The sequence below is a fragment of the Balaenoptera physalus genome (assembly GCF_965194825.1).
Source record: "Balaenoptera physalus genome assembly, chromosome: 10".
In the NCBI taxonomy this organism is placed as follows: domain Eukaryota; kingdom Metazoa; phylum Chordata; class Mammalia; order Artiodactyla; family Balaenopteridae; genus Balaenoptera; species Balaenoptera physalus.
Genome location: NC_138889.1, coordinates 22,152,559 through 22,175,922, shown reverse-complemented (window position 1 = coordinate 22,175,922; position 23,364 = coordinate 22,152,559). Strand labels below are relative to the sequence as shown.

At 35.8% G+C, this 23,364-nt stretch overlaps 1 protein-coding gene and 1 long non-coding RNA gene across 4 annotated transcripts in view; both read left to right on the top strand.

The window, feature by feature from the left end:
* Positions 1–23,364, top strand: part of LOC309667926 — a 614,088-nt gene that overhangs the window by 219,279 nt on the left and 371,445 nt on the right. The gene's annotated exons all lie outside the window — the stretch shown is intronic.
* RDX (radixin) overlaps positions 1–23,364 on the top strand; it is a 97,404-nt gene that overhangs the window by 17,697 nt on the left and 56,343 nt on the right. For 2 of the 3 annotated variants that reach the window (XM_082476887.1, XM_082476885.1), the window contains exons 3-7: positions 4,824–4,907; positions 16,610–16,705; positions 17,227–17,501; positions 22,781–22,864; positions 23,070–23,216. In XM_082476887.1, the coding sequence (XP_082333013.1) occupies positions 4,824–4,907; positions 16,610–16,705; positions 17,227–17,501; positions 22,781–22,864; positions 23,070–23,216 (686 nt within the window). Of the gene's footprint in view, positions 1–3,637; positions 3,657–4,823; positions 4,908–16,609; positions 16,706–17,226; positions 17,502–22,780; positions 22,865–23,069; positions 23,217–23,364 lie in introns of those variants that run through there. The other variant, XM_082476886.1, reaches the window with a different exon arrangement.

Here is a 23,364-nt window from a genome sequence, read left to right as displayed (position 1 = left end):
TTAAGCTAGATGAGTTTCAGTATTTGGAATTCTTTGGATTTTAGAAAGGTGAATATACAATGTATTATATGCATATGTAGTATTATGAAATTTCCATCAAGGTCTGTTGCATCACATCAGTATTTCTATAGATCGGTGTGTGAATATTCATTTGAAGTGGGATAAATTAATTCACCAGGTGGACTTATTTCAATTGTTTTTGCTAGAAATTAGCTAATAAACTAGAGTTTTCAATGCATTTAGGATGTCATGGGATTATGAACCTATAATTATAATAGCTATAAAACCATAGGAGAAAGATATCTTAAATGATTAATATGATTTTTCTGGAGGAAATTATAAACATTTTTTAAAAAGGTCTTAAAGAAGACCTAAATCAATGCATAGAGAGAACCATACACTTGGATAGTAAGAGTCAATATTGAAAAGATGTCATTTTTTACCCCAAGAGGCTGATGAATTTAGTGTAGTTCCAATTAAAATCATAATAAGGTGTTTTGAAAAATTTATAATTATGTGTGGAGTCAAGAGCAAGAACAAAGAGACAAGAATAGCCAAAACAGTTCTGAAAATAATAAGGGAAGACTTGCCATACCAGACATCAAGACTTATTTAAAGATACAGTAATTCAGACAATATGGTATTGGCAGAATAGTTCAATTGAACAGTGCAACAGAATAGCACAAAATTAGACCCATACCTATGGACATAAGATTTGTGACAGTGCAGTGTTCGGAGAGTGAATGAGGTAATCAATATACATCATATTTGGATGTTTAAAATCACTGTATTATTATCCCTCTGGGGATTAGGAAATGAAATTGGATTTCTACCTTAAATCATAAGCAAAAATCATTGAAGACAAACTATGAAAAACAAAACTTTGATAGGAAATATAAGAATATCTATGACTCCAGGCTAGGGAAGGATTTCTTTGCTTTTTTAAAAAAAAAAATTTATTTTTTATTGGGGTATAGTTGATTTACAATGTTGTGTTAAAGGTTTTCTTAAATATGGCAAAAAATTGATATCTGCATGTAAAACATTGATAAATTCAACATTAAAATTTTAAAAATGTTTATCATAGAGAGCGACTCTTCATAAAATAGAAGGACAAGCTACAAACTAGTAGATTTCTTTGTAATGCAAGTAACTGACAAAGGATTAATATCTAGAATATATAAAGATCTCCCACATATGAGTAAGAAAAAGACAACCCAATAGAAAAATAAGCAATACATGTGAATAGACATTGTGAAAGATGAGGAGACTGAGTGGTCGATAAGCATATTATATTACTTTTCTATTGCTCTATAACAAATTATCACAAATTTGGTAGCTTGAAACAACACACATCTATTATCTCACAGTTTTATATGCTAGAAATATGGGATGATATGAATGGGTTCTCTGCTCAGGGTCTCACCCTGAAATCAAGGTGTAGCTCAACTGCATTCTCATCTGGAGTTTGGGGTTCTCTTTCAAGCTCATTCCTGTCATTGGCAGAATCCATTTCCTTGCAGAATGATCTATCCTTTACTGGTGAATGAAGTCCCCATTTTCTTGCTAGCTGTTGGCCAGGGGTCTCTCTTAGTCCTAGAGTGTGGTGTGTGTGACAAGTCCTTTGCTCATGCCCCCTCCAATTCAGCAGTGGAGAACCTCTTTAATGTCAAAGTCCTCTCACACTTTAAATCTCTGACTTCTGCAACCAGTCAGAGAAAACTCTTTGCTTTTAAAGTAATCATGTGATTAGCTCAGGCCCACCCACAATGATTTTCCTATCTTAAGGTCAACTGATTAGTAACCTTAAGTACATCTGCAAAATCCCTTTTGTCTTGTAATGTTAACATAATCATGGGAGTAAGGTGGGGATGGGGGGGAGGAGATCATGGGGGCTGTCTTATAATTCTGCATATCACACATAAGAAAATGTTCCCAACTTCATTAGGGATCAAGAACCTGCATATTAACACCATATTGAGATATCATTTTATACCCACTAGATTGTTAAACATTAAAAAATCTGATTATATCCGCTATTAGTGAAAATATAGAGCAGCAGGAATTATTATTATTTATGGGAGTGTAAATTGATACAATCATGTTGGAAGACAATTCAGCATTACATTGTAAAGTTGAAGCTATGCATACGTTATCACCCAGGAATTCTGAGTTATACTTCTAGAGAAACTCAGAACATGCACTAGGAGACATGTACAAGAATGTTCATAGCAGTATTGTTCTTAATAAGCAAAAAATTTGAAACAATTTAATGTCAATAGATAGGAAAATGGTAAATGAATTACTGCCTAGTCACATAAAGATGAATGAATTGCAACTACTCACAAAAACATCAATGAATCTTAGAAATATAATTGTGAAAAGGCAAACTATAGTGTAGCAAAATTTTTGTTTAAACCTTTTATTGAAATAGACTATACATATGCAAAAGAATATATCATAAGTGTGTAGTTGATGAATTTTCATAAAACATACATATGTAATCATTGCCCACATCAAGAAAGACTTTATTAGCAAGTATTATACAATTTTGGTACAGCTATACCGCTAAAAGTAAAAAACTAAACAATATTTTACATATAGATACCTACATTTGTGACAGAACTATTGCTTTTTAAAAAGCTAAGGGGATGACAAACACAAAATTTAGGTTAGTACTTACCTGTGGGCATTGGGGTCAGGGAAATTCACAAAGAAGAAATACACTGGTGACATTTTTTGTCATTTCTAGTTTTTAAGTTGAATGGTAGATTTATAGGTAAAGGAGAACCTTTTCTTTGTTCAAAATGTTCTGACACCAAAAAGGAAAACATTTTCTTTATTCAGAATGTTCTGATACCAAATGTGTGGGTTTTCCATACCAAGCAGTTCTCCAATTCTATGTGGATACCAGTTGTTTGTCCTGCAATTTAATTTGTTCTGACACAACTACCCAGAATTAGCGCAGACCCACCGGACTGCTCTGGACTTCTGAAGCTAATCACAGGTAGTGCAAGCGACTCACACTTCTAACTTGGCTAAAGTTTGGGGATTCCCACGATCCCCTCTTCAGATTCTATAATTTTCTATAACAGCTCACAGAACTCAGGGAGACACTTTACTTACTATTACTAGTTAATATGAAGGGTACTATAAAGGATACAAATGAAACAGATGAAGAAGGTGAGGTCCAGAAGGGTCCCGAGTGAAGGAGTTTCTTTCTGTCTTTGTGGAGTTTGCAGTGCCCCACCCTCTCAGCAGGTGGGTGCGTTCACCAATCGGGAAGCTCTCTGAACCCTTTTGTTTAGGGTTTTATGGAGGTTCCATTTCATAGGTGTGATTGATTAAATCATTGGACATTGATGATCAGCTCATTCCCTAGCCTTTCCCCTCCTGGGCAGTCGGGGTGGGTGTCTAAAAGGTTCAGTCTGCTAATCATGTGATTGGTTTCTCTGGCTACCAGCCTCCATTCTGAAGCTATTAGGGCCCATCTGGAGTCACCTCATTAGCATAAACTCCATTATGGTTGAAAGGAGCTTATTATGAATAACAAAAGATCCTCCTCTCACATCTATCACTCAGGAAATTCCAGCGATTTTAGGAGCTCTGCCAGGAACCAGGATGAAGACGAAATATATATTTATTGTTATGTTACAGTAGGTTTTATTTTGTTATGCTTCATTGTCTATATATGTTACCAGTATTTTATGTGTATTAATATTTCCTAAAAGATGATTTTAAAGAAGGAGCTCTATAAGAGTTTTTTGATTAGAGAAGGTATTTCAGATAAAAGTACATGTGTGGAGGTACATGTGGTTGTTGGCATGTGTAAAACATAGGGGAAATAAGTCTGATTTAGCGTTCTAATAGTGTGAGTTAAAAGTTAAAAAGATAGGTTTTTACCATATCATGGTGAATTCTAGGTGAAGATGCTATTCTGGAGTAAAAATTTTGGTTAAGGCATGTTACGTTTTTGGTGAGATATCCAACTAGAAAGGTATTTACACCCAAAAACTGGAATTTAAAAAAGTCTAGCAAATAAAAGGCAATAGATGAATGGTTTTTATAAAGTGAAGAATAATACATTTGCAGTATAAATAAAACTAAATATTTGGGCCTTCCCTGGTGGTGCAGTGGTTGAGAATCCGCCTGCCAATGCAGGGGACACGGGTTCGAGCCCTGGTCTGGGAGGATCCCACATGCCACGGAGCAACTAGGCCCGTGAGCCACAACTACTGAGCCTGTGCATCTGGAGCCTGTGCTCCACAGCGAGAGGCCGCGATAGTGAGAGGCCCGTGCACCGCGATGAAGAGTGGCCCCACTTGCAGCAATTAGAGAAAGCTCTTGCACAGAAACGAAGACCCAACACAGCCAAAAATAAATAAACAAATAAATAAAAAAAAAATTAAAAAAAAATCCTAAATATTTGATTTTTGTATTGAAAGAAATATGGAATAGTGAATGACATTCAAAGAATTTGGAGTTATACCTCTGCCCTGCCATTTGATATCCATGTGTCCTTGGGCAAGTGATGGAAACTTTTCTATAGAAATGAACTTTTCTATAGAAATGGACATATCTCCTAGTATTGTTGCAGAGGCTAAATAAGAAAATGAAAAGTGCAGGGCCTCGTGCCTACTGTATATTAAGTATTCAATAAATCAAAAACATATATAATAAATCAAACTATCACTTTAATAAAGAAAATATTAGGTATATTATAGAGTTGCTTTTTACTGCCTACATATGATACCACTTTATTTTATAAATCAGATAAAAGTATTTTCTCTTTTCTACTGATTTTCCCTTTGTTTTTATTGCAGATCAATGTAAGAGTAACAACGATGGATGCTGAGCTGGAATTTGCCATTCAGCCCAACACAACTGGCAAACAGCTTTTTGACCAGGTATCATTTACCAAATGAAGTATGTAATTTTGACACCATAGTGTGGATGCTATTGCATACTTCTTTCTGTGTTTTTCTATACCTTTACTTATAATGCAGCAATGTAGCACTTGGAATATTTCACAGTACCTGTTCAAATGTCTTGAACAACTGTAGGGGATAGTCTTTCTCATTCCTAGATTTGAGAGATAGGACTTTTTAAAAGTAATTATTAGCAGGTATTTAACATCTGTTCTGCAAATCATTGTAATGAGGACTAAAAGGAATTCAAAGATATTCTCCATACTCCATGAGTGGAATAGGTGGAGATCCTAGACAGAGGGTGTAACCAAGCAATGGGGTTGTGTTCCCGCAGCACAGAAAGCCAAACTCTTGACAGTGAGAGTTCGCAGCAAAGTAAGGGTTTATTGCAGGGCACCAAGCAAGGGAGTGGGAGACAAGTCTCAGATCCACTCCAACCTGGTCTTTGAGTTAGAGGTTGTTTTTACAAGGGAAAGAACAAAGAAGCTGGGGTTAATCATCATCTTGTGACATTTTCTGTGACATTTCTTAATCGTAGAAGAAAGGATGTCTCTGGTTTATGATTCGCTAGCCAGGTGGTCCATGACTTGGTGGTGTGTTAGCTTATCTTGCCCTGGAGAAGTAAACTGTCCATTAATGATGATATCTGATGATACAACAGCAATTTTAGTACATTAATGATATTATCAACAACAGCAGTTTTGGTCATCTGACTCTGGTTGATTAGTGTTCATTTAGCACAGGATTAAGGTCAGAGGGGACAAAAGGGAATATAGTTGGATAGAGAGGTTAATCCTAAACTTGGCAGGGGAACTCGGTTTTAGGGGGACTTGGTTTCAAGGGGATGGCAGGAGCAAAGGCACAGGCTATAAACAGGCACCTGACAGCAGTTTGATGTCGTCGGCTCATAATATGCTAGCCTGGAGTTAGAACATGTTAAAGAACTTGGACTACTGATACTGTCTTTTTTTTTTTCTCACTCTTGAGAGCACATTTGAGCCACCCTGGGGAGCTTTCAAGAGGAAAAAAAAAAGCAATACTTGGAAACCACCTCTAGAGATTCTGTTAGTCTGGGACCTGCTCTAAACTATTAGTATTTTTATTTAGGCTCCCTAGGTAATGCTGTATATAATGTTGTAAGTAATCAAGTTTTATTGAGAAAAGGAGGAAAAAGATTGGTGACCAGAGGTCAAGTGGTTAAGAAGTGAATTGATTGCAAAAAGGAGGAAGTTAACTTTTACATAAACTTTTATTGATACGTATGAGCAGGAGAGCAATAGTCTTCGATCAAGCTTACTATTGACCTTAGAAAATGGGAGAGAGAGTTTCTGGCATTACAGTAATAAATAACATATTAGAGGGCTTCCCTGGTGGCGCAGTGGTTGAGAATCTGCCTGCCAATGCAGGGGACATGGGTTCGTGCCCTGGTCTGGGAAGATCCCACATGCCGCGGAGCAACTGGGCCCGTGAGCCGCAATTACTGAGCCTGCGCGTCTGGAGCCTGTGCTCCGCAACAAGAGAGGCCGCGATAGTGAGAGGCCTGCGCACCGCGATGAAGAGTGGCCCCCGCTTGCCACAACTAGAGAAAGCCCTCGCACAGAAACGAAGACCCAACACAGCCATAAATTAAAAAAAAAAAAACAAAAACATATTAGATATCTACTGATCCAAAGTATGATGAAATAGAATTTAAAAACTCCTGCGAAGTTGTTTCTTCTCTTGACAAAGTAGTAAACTTCATCTCTTGATTAGATAATTAATGAACTTGAACACCCTGGTAAAGTCTTTTTGGAAGATGAAAGGCTTTTTTTGGTGTGAGTGAGCAAATTTTTAAGACAACAGCATAAGCAGCTGCATGCACCATACGTTACAGATATTTTACTTTTGTGAACTAATATTTACTTCTGTTGATTCTTCTAGGTCTTCTGTTTTGTAAATACATAGTCTGTCTTATTTGAATAAAAATGTAGATGCAGTTAGCATTTACTACTTCATAGCATATTGAAATGTTATTTATAGTGAGCAAAATGTTTTGTGTTAGTCAAAAACTAATCAGCAAGTGGACCTTTTTGGTATTGGATAGTGAGAAATAAAATATTTGTTTTTTACTAAGCAGAATTGCTTTAGTTTGGACATGAGGGAAAATGAAACCACATATATTATAATGCAGTAATATGTAGTAGTTGAAAAGTGTGGGCTCTGGAACCACACTGCCTGTAGTAGAATCCCAGCTGTAGCTGTTTGACTTCGCACAAATACTTTCTTTGCCTCATTTTTCTCATTTGTACAATTAGGATGATGATAACATTACTCCTTCAGAAGGTTTTTGTGAGAACTAATTGAGACTCCGTGTAAAGTACATTAGAACAGTATTTGCTATACACATTTCATATTGTAAATGAAGAGGTCTAAATTAAAGAGTATTATTATCTGTTATGGGCTGTCTCAGCAATTAATTCTTGTAGCCCCTGTTCTATTTCCTGATAACGAGAGCCAGAATGCTAGGATCTAAAAGCAGGTGTTACCTTGGGTGTAGTGAGTATATGGGTGGGCTGTCAGGTCAGTAGGTTCAGGGTCAGGCCAGGAGCAGACCTAGGGGTAGGAGTTCTCTCAAATGAATCCACCTGTACCAGAACCTCACTTCTGATTAGGATGTCAGCTTGAGGCCATCTGCCCTGTGGAGGACTCTAGCTGAGTGCTTGAGGTCCTTTGGTTTGCTCCCTGCTGACTCTTTCTTCACTGGCCTCCTCTTCTAGCTTCTGCTTGTGGGATTAGAATAGTAATACCCACAAGGAGTACTCAACATGATCTGTTAGGATGCAAGAAAAAATATTAAAATGTTTGTCTATATTTTTGTCTTTCCTCTTTCAAATTATTTTTTAAAAATATGCTAATATATTAGTGTGGTAGCATTGTATAACTTATAAATAAATATACATATAATGTAGTTATGTGTCCAAGTATGTTTTTACTTGGAAGTTCATGATTTAAAGTTTCCTAGAACATTTTTAGAAGTAGGGTAAGATGGGGCCTCTTAAGGAATTTCACAACTGTGCTCTCTTATTTTTCCTGGTGTGTGTGTGATAGTCTGAAGTTAGTTAAGAGACTGGTCTTGTGCCCCACTGTGGCAAATCCCCCTTTTACTTAGCAGCCTTGTGAATCACAAAAAGCCTGGAAGCAGAAGCTGAGGCCTGCGCTTTGGTACACTTCTCTCTGCTGCTCTTGACATTTCCTACTCCTGCCACTCTGAGCTGGAATGTTTTCTGTGGAGCTGTTGGGACAACTTGTCTTTTGCCAAAGTTGAATTATCTGGGGTCTCTTTTGTCCACATTAAAGTTTTGGTTGTGACTTTCCTGGTGGTGCTCTGGTTAAGAATCCACCTGCCAATGCAGGGGACACAGGTTCGATCCCTGGTCTGGGAAGATCCCACATGCCACAGAGCAACTAAGCCTGTGCACCACAGCTGCTGAGCCTGTGGGCCACAACTACTGAAGCCCACGCTCTCTAGGGTCCGTGTGCTGCAACTACTGAGCTCGCATGCTGCAAATACTGAAGCCCACGCGCCTAGAGCCTGTGCTCCGCAACAAGAGAAGCCACGGCAATGAGAAGCCTGCGTACCGCAACGAAAAGTAGCCACCGCTCACAGAACATAGAGAAAGCCCACACGAAGCAACGGAAACCCGATGCAGCCAAAAAATAAATAAAAATTAAAAAAAAAAAAAGTTTTGGTTGTTTGGCATTGATCAGCATTTGCCATCAGTATGGGTCTTTATATCCCATGCCATTCAGAAATTTCTCTCTTTTTTTTAATGTGGTAACCTTTCCTAGCACAGCTAAATGTTTTTTCTTATTTTTAGTTTTTTGCGTATGTCATGTCAGTGAAATTTTTAAACAGGGAAAGTAAACTGAAGGGTTCAGTTTGCTCTCTTGAAACCAAAAGCCTGGCATGTTTTTAGATTTTTGACATGTATACACTAATATGCATAAAATAGATAACTAATAAGAACCTGCTACATAAAAAATGAAATTCAAAAAAAAAAATATTTTGAGCCTAGACCCTGCCCCATGCTCAAACGCCACCCTCCCCCACCCCAACTAGGCCCTGCTCCACCCTAAACCCCACCCCTGCCTAAGTTTCACCTCCCACCTAAACTCCACCACCCATAACCAAGGCTTTTTTTTCTTCTTTTAGTTTGGGGTTCTGTTTTACCTTGTTGTTGATTCATTTATATTTTTATTTTTCTAATAAATCTTTTATTTTTCTAATTTTATCTTATTCTTTATACTTTGTTATTGTTCTGCTCCTTTTGGCTTGTTTCCCCCACCCCCCATTTATTTTTTCTGTTGTGGTTTTACCTTGTTGGAGTTGTTTCAATTATATTTTTATTTTTCCTAATATATTTTATCTTTATTTTTTATTCTTTGTTATTGTACTGCTCCTTTTTCTCCCCTTTTTTTTTTTTTTTGGCCATGCCACCCAGCTTGTGGAATCTTGGTTCCCAGGCCGGAGGTTGGGCCCGAGTTCTTGTGGTGGGAGCACTGAGTCCAAACCACTGGACTAACAGAGAACCTCAGACCCCAGGGAATATTAATTGGAGTGAGGCCTCCCAGAGGTCCTCATCTTGGCACCAAGATCCAGCTCTACCGAACTGCCTGCAAACGCCAGTGCTGGATACCTCAGGCCAAACAACCAGTAAGACAGGAATACAGCCCTACCCATCAAAAAAAAAAAAAATGAAATGACAAAAAATATGTTACAGATGAAGGAGCAGGGTAAAAACCTACAAGACCAAATAAATGAAGACAAAATAGGCAACCTACCTGAAAAAGAATTCAGAGTAATGATAGTAAAGATGATCCAAAATCTTGGAGACAGAATGGAGAAAATACAAGAAATGTTTAACAAGGATCTAGAAGAACTAAAGAGCAAACAGACAGTGATGAACAACACAATAACTGAAATTAAAAATACTCTAGAAGGAATCAATAGAATAACTGAGGCAGAAGAACGGATAAGTGAGCTGGAAGATAAAATGGTGGAAATAACTGCCGGGGAGCAGAATAAAGAAAAAAGAATGAAAAGAATTGAGGACAGTCTCAGAGACCTCTGGGACAACATTAACTGCACCCACCAACATTCGAATTATAGGGTTCCCAAAAGAAGAAGAGAAAAAGAAAGGGTCTGAGAAAATATTTGAACAGATTATAGTCAAAAACTTCCCTAACATGGGAAAGGAAATAGTCAAGTCCAGGAAGTGCAGAGAGTCCCATACAGGATAAACCCAAAGAGAAATACGCCGAGACACATACTACTCAAACTATCAAAAATTAAATACAAAGAAAAAATATTAAAAGCAGCAAAAGCAACAAATAACAGACAATGGAGTCCCCATAAGGTTAACAGCTGATCTTTCAGCAGAAACTCTGCAAGCCAGAAGGGAGTGGCAGGACATATTTAAAGTGATGAAAGGGAAAAACCTACAACCCAGATTACTCTACCTGGCAAGGATCTCATTCAGATTTGATGGAGAAATCAAAAGCTTTACAGACAAGCACAAGCTATGAGAATTCAGCACCACCAAAGCAGCTTTACAACAAATGCTAAAGGAACTTCTCTAAGCGGAAAACACAAGAGAAGAAAAAGACCCCCCAAAACAAACCCAAATCAATTAAGAAAATGGTAATAGGAACTTACATATCGATAATCACCTTGAATGTAAATGGATCAAATGCTCCAAACAAAAGACACAGACTGGCTGAATGGATACAAAAACAAGATCCTAATATATGTTGTCTACAAGAAACCCACTTCAGACCTAGGGACACATACAGACTGAAAGTGAGGGGATGGAAAAAGATATTCCATGCAAATGGAAATCACAAGAAAGCTGGAGTAGCAATACTCACATCAGATAAAATAGACTATAAAGACTGTTACAAGAGATAAGGAAGGACACTACATAATGATCAATGGATCAATCCAAGAAAAAAACATAACAATCATAAATATTTCTGCACATGACATAGGAGCACCTCAACACATAAGGCAAATGCTAACAGCCATAAAAGGAGAAATTGACAGTAACACAAAAATAGTGGGGACTTTAACACCCCACTTAATACCAATAGACAGATCATCCAGACAGAAGATAAATAAAGAAACACAAGCTTTAAATGACACAATAGACCAGATAGACTTAATTGATATTTTTAGGATATTCTACCGGAAAACAAAAGAATACACTTTCTTCTCGAGTGCACACAGAATGTGCTCCAGAATAGATCACATCTTGGGTCACAAATCAAGCCTTGGAAAATTTAAGAAAGTTGAAATTGTATCAAGCATCTTTTCCAACCACAATGCTATGAGATTAGAAATCAATTACAGGAAAAAAACAGTAAAAAACACAAATACATGGAGGCTAAACAGTGTGCTGCTAAATAACGAGATCACTGAAGAAATCAAAGAAGAAATAAAAAAATACCTAGAAACAAATGACAATGAAAACACGACGATCCAAAACCTATGGGACACAGCAAAAGCAGTTCTAAGAGGGAAGTTCATACCAATTCAAGCTCACCTCAAGTAACAAGAAAAATCTCAAACAATCTAACCTTACACCTAAAGCAGCTAAGAAAAGAAGAAAAAATAAAACCCAAAGTTACTAGGAGGAAAGAAATCATAAAGATCAGAGCAGAGATAAATGAAATAGGAACAAAGAAAACAATAGCAAAGATTAATAAAAGTAAAAGTTGTTTCTTTGAGAAGATAACTAAAATTGATAAACCATTAGCCAGACTCATCAAGAAAAAAAGGGAGAGGACTCAAATCAATAAAATTAGAAATGACGAGAGATTACACCTGACACCGCAGAAATACAAAAGATCATAAGAGAGTACTGCAAGCAACTATATGCCAATAAAATGGACAACCTGGAAGAAAGGAACAAATTCTTGGAAAAGTACAACCTTCCAAGATTGAACCAGGAAGAATTAGAAAATATAAACAGACTAATCACAGGTAATGAAGTTGAAGCTGTAATTAAAAATCTTCCAACAAACAAAAGTCCAGGACCAGATGGCTTCACAGGCGAATTCTATCAAACATTTAGGGAAGAGTTAACACCTATCCTTCTCAAACTCTTCCAAAAAATTGCAGAAGGAGGAACACTCCCAAACTTGTTCTATGAGGCCACCATCGTCTGATACCAAAACCAGACAAAGATATCACAAAAAGAGAAAATTATAGACCAATATCACTAATGAACATAGACACAAGAATCCTCGACGAAATACTAGCAAACAGAATCCAACAACACATTAAAAGGATCATACATCGTGATCAAGTGGGATTTATCCCAGGGATGCAAGGATTCTTCAGTATAGGCCAAAAAATCAATGTGATACACCATATTAACAAATTAAAGAATAAAAACCATATAATCATATCACTAGATGCAGAAAAGGCTTTTGACAAAATTCAACACCCATTTAATGATAAAAACTCTCCAGAAAGTGGGCATAGAGGGAACCTACCTCAGCATAATAAAAGCCATATATGACAAACCCACAGCAAACATCATTCTCAGTGGTGAAAACTTGAAAGCATTTCCTCTAAGATCAGGAACACGACAAGGATGTTCACTCTCAACACTGTTATTCAACATAGTATTGGAAGTCCTAGCCATGGCAATCAGAGAAGAAAAAGAAATAAGAAGAATCCAAATTGGAAAAGAAGAAGTAAAACTGTCACTGTTTGCCGATGACATGATACTATACATAGAAAACCCTAAAGATGCCACCAGAAAACTACTAGAACTAATCAGTGAATTTGGTAAGGTTGCAGGATACAAAATTAATGCACAGAAATCTCTTGCATTCCTATGCACCAACAACGAAAGATCAGAAAGAGAAATTAAGAAAACAATCCCATTTACCATCGCAACAAAAAGAATAAAATACCTAGGAATAAACCTACCTAAGGAGGCAAAAGACCTGTACTCAGAAAACTATTAAAACACTGATGAAAGAAATCAAAGATAACATAAACAGATGGAGAGATATACCATGCTTCTGGATTGGAAGAATCAGTATTTTGAAAATGACTATAGTGCCCAAAGCAGTCTACAGATTCAGTGCAATCCCTATCAAATTACCAATGGCATTTTTCACAGAATTAGAACAAAAAATTTTACATTTGATGTGGAAACACAAACGACCCCGAATAACCAAAGCGATGTTGAGAAAGGAAAAATGAGCTGGAGGAATCAGGCTCCCTGACCTCAGGCTATACTACAAAGCTACAGCAATCAAGACAGTATGGTACCAGCACAAAAACAGAAATATAGATTAATGGAACAGGATGGATAGCCCAGAGATAAACCCACACACATATGGTCACCTTATCTTTGACAAAGGAGGCAAGAATATACAATGGAGAAAAGACAGCCTCTTCAATAAGTGGTGCTGGGAAAAATGGACAACTGCATGTAAAAGAATGAAGTTAGAACACACTTAAATAAACTCAAAATGGATTAAAGACCTAAATGTAAGGCCAGACACTGTAAAACTCTTAGAGGAAAATATAGGCAGAACACTGTACGACATAAATCACAGCAAGATCCTTTTTGACCCACCTCCTAGAGTAAGGGAAATAAAAACAAAAATAAACAAATGGGAACTAATGAAACTTAAAAACTTCTGCACAGCAAAGGAAACCATAAACAAGACTCAAAGACAGCCCTCAGAATGGGAAAAAATATTTGCAAATGAAGCAACTGACAAAGGATTAATCTCTAAAATATAGAAGCTGCTCATGCAGCTCAATATCACAAAAACAAACAACACAATCAAAAAATGGGCAAAAGACCTAAATAGATATTTCTCCATAGAAGACATACAAATGGCCAACAAATACGTGAAAAGATGCTCAACATCACTTACCACTAGAGAAATGCAAATCAAAACCACAATGAGGTATCACCTCACACCAGTCAGAGTGGCCATCATCAAAAAATGTAGAAACAGTAAATGCTGGAGAGGGTGTGGAGAAAAGGGAACCCTCCTGCCCTGTTGGTGGGAAAGTAAATTGATACAGCCACTATGGAGAACAGTATGGAGGTTCCTTAAAATACTAAAAATAGAGCTACTCTGTGACTCAGCAATCCCACTACGGGGCATATACCCTGAGAAAACCATAATTCAAAAAGAGTCGTGTACCACAATGTTCATTGCAGCTCTATTTACAATAGCCAGGACATGGAAGCAACCTAAGTGTCCATCGACAGATGGATGGATAAAGAAGATGTGGCACATACAAAAAATGGATTATTACTCAGACATAAAAAGAACAACATTGAGTTATTTGTCGTGAGGTGAATGGACCTGGAGTCTGTCTTACAAAGTGAAGTAAGTCAGAAAGAGAAAAACAAATACTGTATGCTAACACATATATATGGAATTTTAAAAAGCGGTACTGATGAACCTTGTAGCAGGTCAGGAATAAAGACCCAGACGTAGAGAATGGACTTCAGGGCACTGCGGGGGTTGGTGGGGGGAAGCTGGGATGAGATGAGAGAGTAGCACTGACATATATATGCTACCTGATGTAAAATGGATGGCTAGTGGGAAGCTGCCGCATAGCACAAGGAGATCAACTCGATGCCTTGTGACGACCTAGAGGGGTGGGATAGGGAGGGTGGGAGGGAGACGCAAGAGGGAGGGGATATGGGGATATATGTATATGTATAGCTGATTCACTTTGTTGTACAACAGAAACTAACACAACATTGTAAAGCATTTATACTCCAACAAAGATGTGAAAAAAATAAATACACAAATAAGATAGAAAGGGAAAAAACTAAAGAGAAAACTGTAAGAGAGTTAACATTAAGAGAGATATACCAATCAAATAAAATGTGGAGTTTGGATTGTGGCTCAAGAAGCCAACTATTATGAAAAATTCATAAGACCATAAGAAAAACTTGTGCTCTAGGTATTTGATAGCAAGAAATAACTGCTAAATTTTTTAGGTGTGAATAATGGTATTTTAACTATGGTTTAAAAAATGAAAGATTCTACAACTCCGTGAGGGTATGAATGAGCAAAACATGTCTTTAAATTGTCAAAATACAAATTTACCACAACATAAAACAATTTAAAAAAATGACTTAAAATGATAAATGAAATTTGTAAATCTCATTTGGATCCTAACTGGAACAAATTAACTGTAAAAAAATATATATTTTAAAAATAGCCACAGAAATTTCAGCATATTAGGGAACTACTGTTAAGTCTTTCCGGTGTGATAATGGTATTGTAATGTTTTATTTTTGTTTTTATAAGACTCCTTATGTTTAAGAATTTTAAAATAAAGTATTTACAAATAAAATGGTGTATCTGGGATATGCTTCAAAACAATCTGAGAGGGGAGAGGTGCTGTAGATGAAGCAAAACTGGCCATGAGTTTCTATCTATTAAAGCTGACTGATTAGTACATTTACACTGTTGTACTATTCTAACTAACTGCTTATTTGTATATATTTGAAGTTTTCAATAATAAAAAGTTTTTAAAAGCCAAAAAAAGTAAAAAGAAATATTTATTGTTTATTTTAAACCAAGAATGTTTATTACTTAAGAACTAATGTTGAATCTTTTTGTAAAGCTTTTAAAATCTTAATAAACTCTCACCTTCCTCATTTTATTTTAAATATAGAATTAAACATATGCTTTTGTTGGCCTCATCGTAGGTGTGGATTAATAATCCTAGTTTACCACTTTATTTACCCTAATACTCCTGAGTACCTACCACAGGCTAATCATTCTTGGAGATGACATGGATATTAAGATGAATAAGGCAATAATCTCTCTCCTTAGTTTTAAACAGTCAAGGAGGGTAAATAGACACTCTACTAAGAATAGTTAATTATGATAAATGTTCAAATAGCAGTATAGGTAAAGTACTATGGGATTATCAATGATCAAGTGATTAATTTTATCTAGATGATAGGAAAGCTTCATTCACGTTAGTTGAGCTGGACCTTGAGGAATACATTATTTAACAGGTGGTAAAAGTACAGAAGAAACATTCTAGACAGGGGAAGAAGCACGGCCAAAGGTGTAGAAGTGTAAAATTTATGGCATGTTCCAAGGATGATTTTTTGCTCAGTGACGGTAGAATATAGAATATATGATGGTGAATGAAGGGAAGTAAGAATGGGGGTGAAATCAGCAGCTGGATACCCTGAGGCATGGCATTTACATGTCCTCAGAGACTCTTATCGCCAAAATGATACGATTGTCTGGGCTACCTAATAGTATAGTTTTGGGGGTGGGGTGCTAAACTGAAATAGGAAAAGTGGGATATGACAGCTCTGTATCTGTTCCCCAGATTCTTCTTTTTATCTGTTTGGGTCATGATGGGAGATGAGAAGGAAAAGGACATACAAAAAAGTGGATCAAATAAGATTGAAATGACACTACAAAATTTAATAAACAAAACCTGAATTTAAATTTTCAGAAACGTTCCTTTAATTACTATGTTAAATTTAGGAAAGATCTTTTCTGTAGCAAAAGAATAAACCTATAATTTCTATGTAGTTTTGTTCTTTTTTTGAAGTATAGTGCCATCCAGTTATAATGTGAGTGTTGAACTGAAATTGGCTTTTTTTTTTTTTTTTAAGGTGGTGAAAACGGTTGGTTTGCGTGAAGTCTGGTTTTTTGGGCTGCAGTATGTGGACAGCAAGGGCTATTCTACGTGGCTTAAACTAAATAAAAAGGTAAAGCATGTATGATAACATGCAGCTAATAATTAAGGTTCTTTGAAATTATCATGGTCATCAATTTGTGCCAGAAAAGCTCAGAGTCTGACTGATTTCAAGCTTCCTTTTACAGTTATCTCTGTGAATCATTAGAGGTATCATGTCTTTTAATTTAGTAAGGTACCATCAACTTATCATCTTCGAAAAAAGAAATGTTCATTTTTCCTATTTGAAAACTCAGAAGTAAAAAATATTATGAGGTGTTACTTAGTACTTTGACCTTAATATAAACATCTTCAGGATAAGCTTCTCAAGAGAAATTTCAATTTGGGTATTAGTTAGGATCTGTGAACTACCGGTCACATTCATGAGCATAGAATCTTTTTCACACATACATTTTTTACAGGTTTAGAATCTTAATAGATTTAGAATCTTACGTATGTTTTACATCCTACTTTGTTCCAAAGAGAAGTTTATGTGACTGTGGTCAGTTATTGTGAACTTAATATTTTTGACAGTACTTGAAATTACTGTTTCAGGTGACACAACAAGATGTTAAAAAAGAGAATCCTTTGCAGTTCAAATTTAGAGCTAAATTCTTTCCTGAAGATGTTTCTGAGGAATTAATTCAAGAAATAACCCAGAGACTTTTCTTCTTGCAAGTTAAAGAAGCTATCTTAAATGATGAGATATATTGTCCGCCAGAAACTGCAGTTCTTTTGGCTTCCTATGCTGTCCAAGCCAAGTATGGAGATTTTAATAAAGAGATTCATAAGCCAGGCTACCTGGCTAATGATAGACTCCTACCCCAGCGGTAAGTGAAATGTGCTTTTATGTTATAGTCTCTGAAAAATCATATTTAAGAAGTTTGTAAATGGTTGTGTTTTTTGTTGTTGTTGTTTGTTTGTTTTAGATTTTTAAGTTGCCAGCTGGATCAGAGAGTATAATTTTAAAAGTTATGACCCAGAAGCTACTTAGATTTATATACTCTGTAATTACTTAAAGTTTCTGCCTCTTCTCATTCCCACAAGATAAGCAATAAATGGAGGCAGTGATAATTTGGGCTTGAGGAAGACATGACTATTGTTGCTCATTAGTAAAAATTCTCACATGTAGATAGTTGCTTAATAAATACTTTTGAAAATAATAAGTGCCAGGCTATATTTCCTCCATAGAATTAAAATTAAGTTTCTAACTTTTCAAAAGGCTTTTTAAACTCGGTTTTCAGACTCCTAGTCTAGGGCTCTGTTCTCATCTGCAGCATACTGCTGTCTCTACTGAACTCGGGTCTGCTCACCAGACCAGGCAGGAAAGCCAGTCTACTGACACCTGGTTGTGGTGAAGGAAAGTGTAGCATTTATTGCAGGGTACCAAGCAAGGGAGTGGGAGACAAGCCTCAGATCCACTGCCACTTGGTCTTCGAGTTAGGGGCTTTTTAAAGGGGAAGAACAAAGAGGCTTGAATTAATCATTGTCTTGTGACAGTTTGGGAGTCAGAAGTCTGTAGTTTAAGATTCTCTGGCCAGTGGTCCGTGGCTTGACGGTCTGTTAGCTCATCTTGCCCTGGAGAAACAACCTGAGTTTGTACATTAATGATGATATCTATAATAGCAACTTTAGTACATTAACAATGTTAGCGACAGTAGGACAGTAGCAACTTTAGTCATCTGACTTGGTTGATTCAGTTAGCACAGGATTGAGGTCAGAGGGGACAAGGAAAGGGAATAAAGTTTTGGATAGAGAGATTAATCAAAAACTCAGTAAGAGAACTTGGTTTAGGGGGACTCAGTTTCAATATAACAGTTATTTTAAAGTAGCATGGCACAGGAAAACATCATTAGCAGAAGACCTAGATTTTGAATGCTGATTCTACCCTTTGCTAATTATGTGGCCTTAGTACATAACTTAAACTCTCTAAGCCTCAGTGTCTGAATCTGCAAACTGGGGATAACAGTTGTGCTCTGTCAACCTTACTGTTTATGATTACAGTGCATGAACTGTATACTTTACAGTTTTAATTGTGAATACAAGTGTTAGTTGGTAGTGTTATATATAAAATCTAGAAAGTACATCAAATGTTACTTTTAAATATCTCAGTTCTTAATTATAGTAGCGTACATGACCCTGATACTAGAATGTACATGGGGATTTTTCTTTAGAATCCAGAGAAGTTATTACAATTCTTAGCTCAGATTCCTGAATTTTAAAATTTCTATTTAAAGGCAAAACTGTATATTAACCTAAAATTTCAGTTCTCTATCACTTCCTCATAGTATTTAAGCCCTTAGGTGTAATTTCTTTTTCATAGGTACTAAATATGAAGAAAGACAAAACTACTTTGTCTACTTTTTATTAATTTCCTTTGGTTGTAAGCATTAATCATTATTTTTGGCTAATAAATTATATTCTGTTGTATGCTTTATAGGTACTCTTAAGTACAGTAGCTTTAATAATTGGTTATTAAATGTTATACTGTTCTGCTCTTTAATATTACAACAATAATAGTTATCTTAGAAGGTAAAATAATGCATGTTGTTCACTGAAAGAATCAGGAATATGAGATACTTATTAGTCTCTGTTTTTGATGATTATTCCAGCCCCAAATTCCTTGTCTCACATTTTTTAAGCACTAAATTGAGTAACTGATTACTGGTACAGTAGAATTTCATTTCAGTTAAAAGTTTTTATTTTAATTGAGGTATAATTTATATATAGTAAAATGCCAGCAGATTAGCTTTTAAATCAGAACATAAGGTAACTGTTATATATAATCAAAATTACCCTTAAAATTCTTAATTGTTCATAAAATAGTCATGTTTTATCTCAACAAGTATGACATAGGTGTTCTTTCAGTGTTAGATCAGATTGCTGTTTGGGTGAGTACCAGATGAAGTAATTGGCTTACATTTAATAGTCATGTGATTAAAAAAAATTTTTTTTGATACTGTAATCACTTAAACACAATTAATTTAACTTATTTTACATGCATATGTGCTGTAACCCATTCTGTTTAGAAGAAGGAAGATAGCACATGCTGTTCAAGATTTGGTCTTTAACTTTGAAGGTCCAGTCAGGTGTCCTTCAAGTTGTTAGTCTAAGGAGGACTAATTCAAGCTATCTAAGTTTAAAAGAGACTCATAAAGTCAGAATACTAAGTTGTTGGTTTAGAATGGAGAAGATACCTTCAGTTGTTGATTTATTCCATGTATAGTATATAACAAACTTTTATCACTAAGTATCTGGGGGAAAATTAGTAATCAGCTTATTTGGTGAACCTAAATCAAACACAATAATTTGATAATTTTGTTGGATGTTTATAATTCTTGTATTGAAAAACCCAGACAAGCAATCTGTTCTCCCACAGTAGAGTTTAGCAGTCTGCTGATAGGAATAATCAGCTCCACCAGATAGTATCCCTCTCTTTTAAAAAGAGCTAGATATACATAAGTTTTTGTGTACCAGGTTTCTGACTTGGGCATTTGGGTGGTTTGTAATACCTTTTCAAGGTAAGAGGAGAAGGAACACATTTCAGAGGAGGAAGATTTCAGTTTTGAACCTATTGAGTGTGAAGTATCTGCAGTATAAGAGCAGTTTCAGTAGATTGTCGGGGGTTGAAGCCAGATTGTGGTGGACTGGGGGTGGTGATGTGAGGTATGGAAATGAAGGATGGTGAATAAACAGTTCACGAAAGAAATTTGGCTGTGACACAGAAAAATACTAAGAGGAGGGAAGCATGAGTTTATAGACGTGTTCTTTAAAAGATGGAAAAGAATTAATTCCTTTATTCACTCTACAGATCTTTGCCTCTTTTGTTCTGGCACTGGGCATAAGTGGTGAGCAACATGGATGTGATCTTTGCCCTCTTAACACAAATAAGCGTATAGGCATACCTCCTTTTTTCGCACTTTGCTTTATTGTGTGCTTTAGGTATTGTGTTTTTTACAAATTGAAGGTTCATGGCAACCCTGCATCAAGCAAGTCTTTTAGCACTATTTTTTCCAGCAGCTTTAGCTCACTTCATGTCTCTGTGTCACATTTGGTAGCTCTCGCAATATTTCAAACCCTCCACTAGCAAAACGATTATGACTCCCTGAAGCCTCAGATGGCGGTTAGCATTTTTTAGCAATAAAGTATTTTTAAATTAAGGTATGTACATTGTCTCTATGGATGTAATGCTATTGCACACTTAATAGACTACAGTATAGTATAACCATAACCTCTATATGCACTGGGAAACCAAAATATTTGTGTGACTTGCTTTCTTGTGGTGGTCTGGAAATGAACCGAAAATATCTCTGTGGTATGCCTGTATCTGGTAATATATGTAGGCAGGGGACAATAAATGATGGAGTGAAGATCCTGAGAAAATAGAGGCTTTTAAAGTCTTTTAAAGTCCCAAATAGACAGATTTAAAGCCAGGTGGGACAGATTAGCCTTAACGTGAAGATGATCTTCTTTTTCCTGGACAGAAGGAAAAAAAAGTGGGAATTTTTTCTCTTTTTTTTTTAGTTTTTATCTCTTTTTTTTAAATTTAATTTTTATTTTATATTGGGGTATAGTTGATTTACAATGTTGTGTTAGTTTCAGGTGTACTGCAAAGTGGTTCAGTTATACATATATATATCCATATATATCCATTCTTTTTCAGATTCTTTTCCAAAGTGGGAATTTTTGGATACCTGCAAACCAGTCATGCAGATTAATAATACAAGCACATTATACAAAATGCAAACGAATGAGATTTGAAATGCAGAATATAAAAAGCTAGAACATAAATCTTAGTGACATTTAATTTAATTAATCCATACCTTCAGATTTAGTTAACATTGTAATATCTGCAATTGGCTGCACTGATTATGCCTTCAAGGCTTGCCTCTTGGTGAGCACAGAGGCCAGATGGCAAGAGAGAGTATAAAGACAAGAAAAATGTGGAAACTTAAATGCTGTAAAGAGGAAGACAAAAATCTCCTCAAAAGCAAGAGCTTAAAAGAGGATACATAGAGAAAGTGGTGTGTAGTAAAAACATCATGGTCTGTCTGAGGCCCCATTAAGGAATTCACTCTAAATAGTGAGTAACTTGTCCAAGGGAAGATTATATCCCAAGATTCCTTTATGCTGCTAAGAAATCTGTGGGTTTACCTTAAAATTTTTACATAGTAAAAAAATAATATTTTAATACCACAGCTTTTGCTATCAGTAAAATAGGATCTGAGTATTCATCAATAAAGGTGGATAATTATCATCATAATTCCCAAGGAGAATAGAAATACATAGAAGGATAGTGAACACAGCAGGTAAATTATATGCATGCTGAATTTGCTCATTTGGTGTTAAAATATTAGTCGTTGAAAATGAGAATGTTTGTGTTTGCTTACATTTGCAGAAGAAACACTGGAAGGATACAAAAGAAACTAATAAATTATTTGAAGTGTTGGGGGTGGTGGTGAAAAAAATGCCTTTTCACTTACTTGTGTACTTCTTATATCAAAGTATTACTGATAGAAAATAACAAAATTAAATTTAGCAGCAAAGAAAGTAAATACATAGAGTCATAGAAGAATTAAGACCCAAGAATTCTGATTTTCAGTCTGTTCTTGTCTAATTTTTTTTATTAATCATGAGGAAGTCATTTTCCCTTTTTTTGGCCCAATATTTTATTCATTTCAAACATTTGAATTCCCATAAACTAGCCATATAACTATCTTAAAAACATATATTATGTAAAATAGTTTCAGGGTCATAGAATCTTTTTATTTTGAGATAGTTGTAGATTCACACACAGTGGTAAAAAACGATAGTGAGGTCTGGGTCCTGCGTATCCTTCTCCCAGCCTTCCGTAATGGTAACATCTTGCATGACTTTAGTACAGTATCACAACTGGGATGTTGACATTGATGCAATCCACTGACCCCATTCAGGTTTCATCAGTGTTACTGCAGTCATTTGTGTGTATATATATTTGTTAATTCTGTGCAGTTTTATCATGTGTATAGCTTTGTGTGGCCACCACAGTTAAGGTACTGAATGATTCTAGACTTTTAAAAAGAATATTTGAATCTTAGAGGCATTTTCATAGATTTTTTTTTCCTTGCAGTGTTTTGGAACAACACAAACTGACAAAAGAACAGTGGGAAGAAAGAATACAGAACTGGCATGAAGAACATAGAGGAATGCTAAGGTATTTGGGTGGTTATTTTCTTAGTATTTTTTCTCAAATTAAAGTTTTTTTTTCATAACATTTATTATTACATCAGATTATCCCCAACAGATTATTTGACTTATATAAATAAATATAAAGCACTAAATTTTAATCCAGAGTGTTTTTGTAATTTGTTTGGTATTACTTTTACTTACATATATTAAAATTAGCTTTATTTCAACAGGGAAGATTCTATGATGGAATACCTGAAGATTGCACAGGATCTAGAAATGTATGGAGTCAACTATTTTGAAATAAAAAATAAAAAGGGAACTGAATTGTGGCTAGGCGTTGATGCTTTGGGTCTGAATATTTATGAACATGATGACAAGTAAGTAAATTAGTTGCATAGTAAACTAGTAATTATTCATTGGTCTATATGGCTTTGCTCTTATGTTTGTAAAGTTCTTTTTGGGCTAAATTACTCTTAACTGCTTTCCCCGCCCCCCAAATTAAAAGATTGGTTAGTGCCACATAGG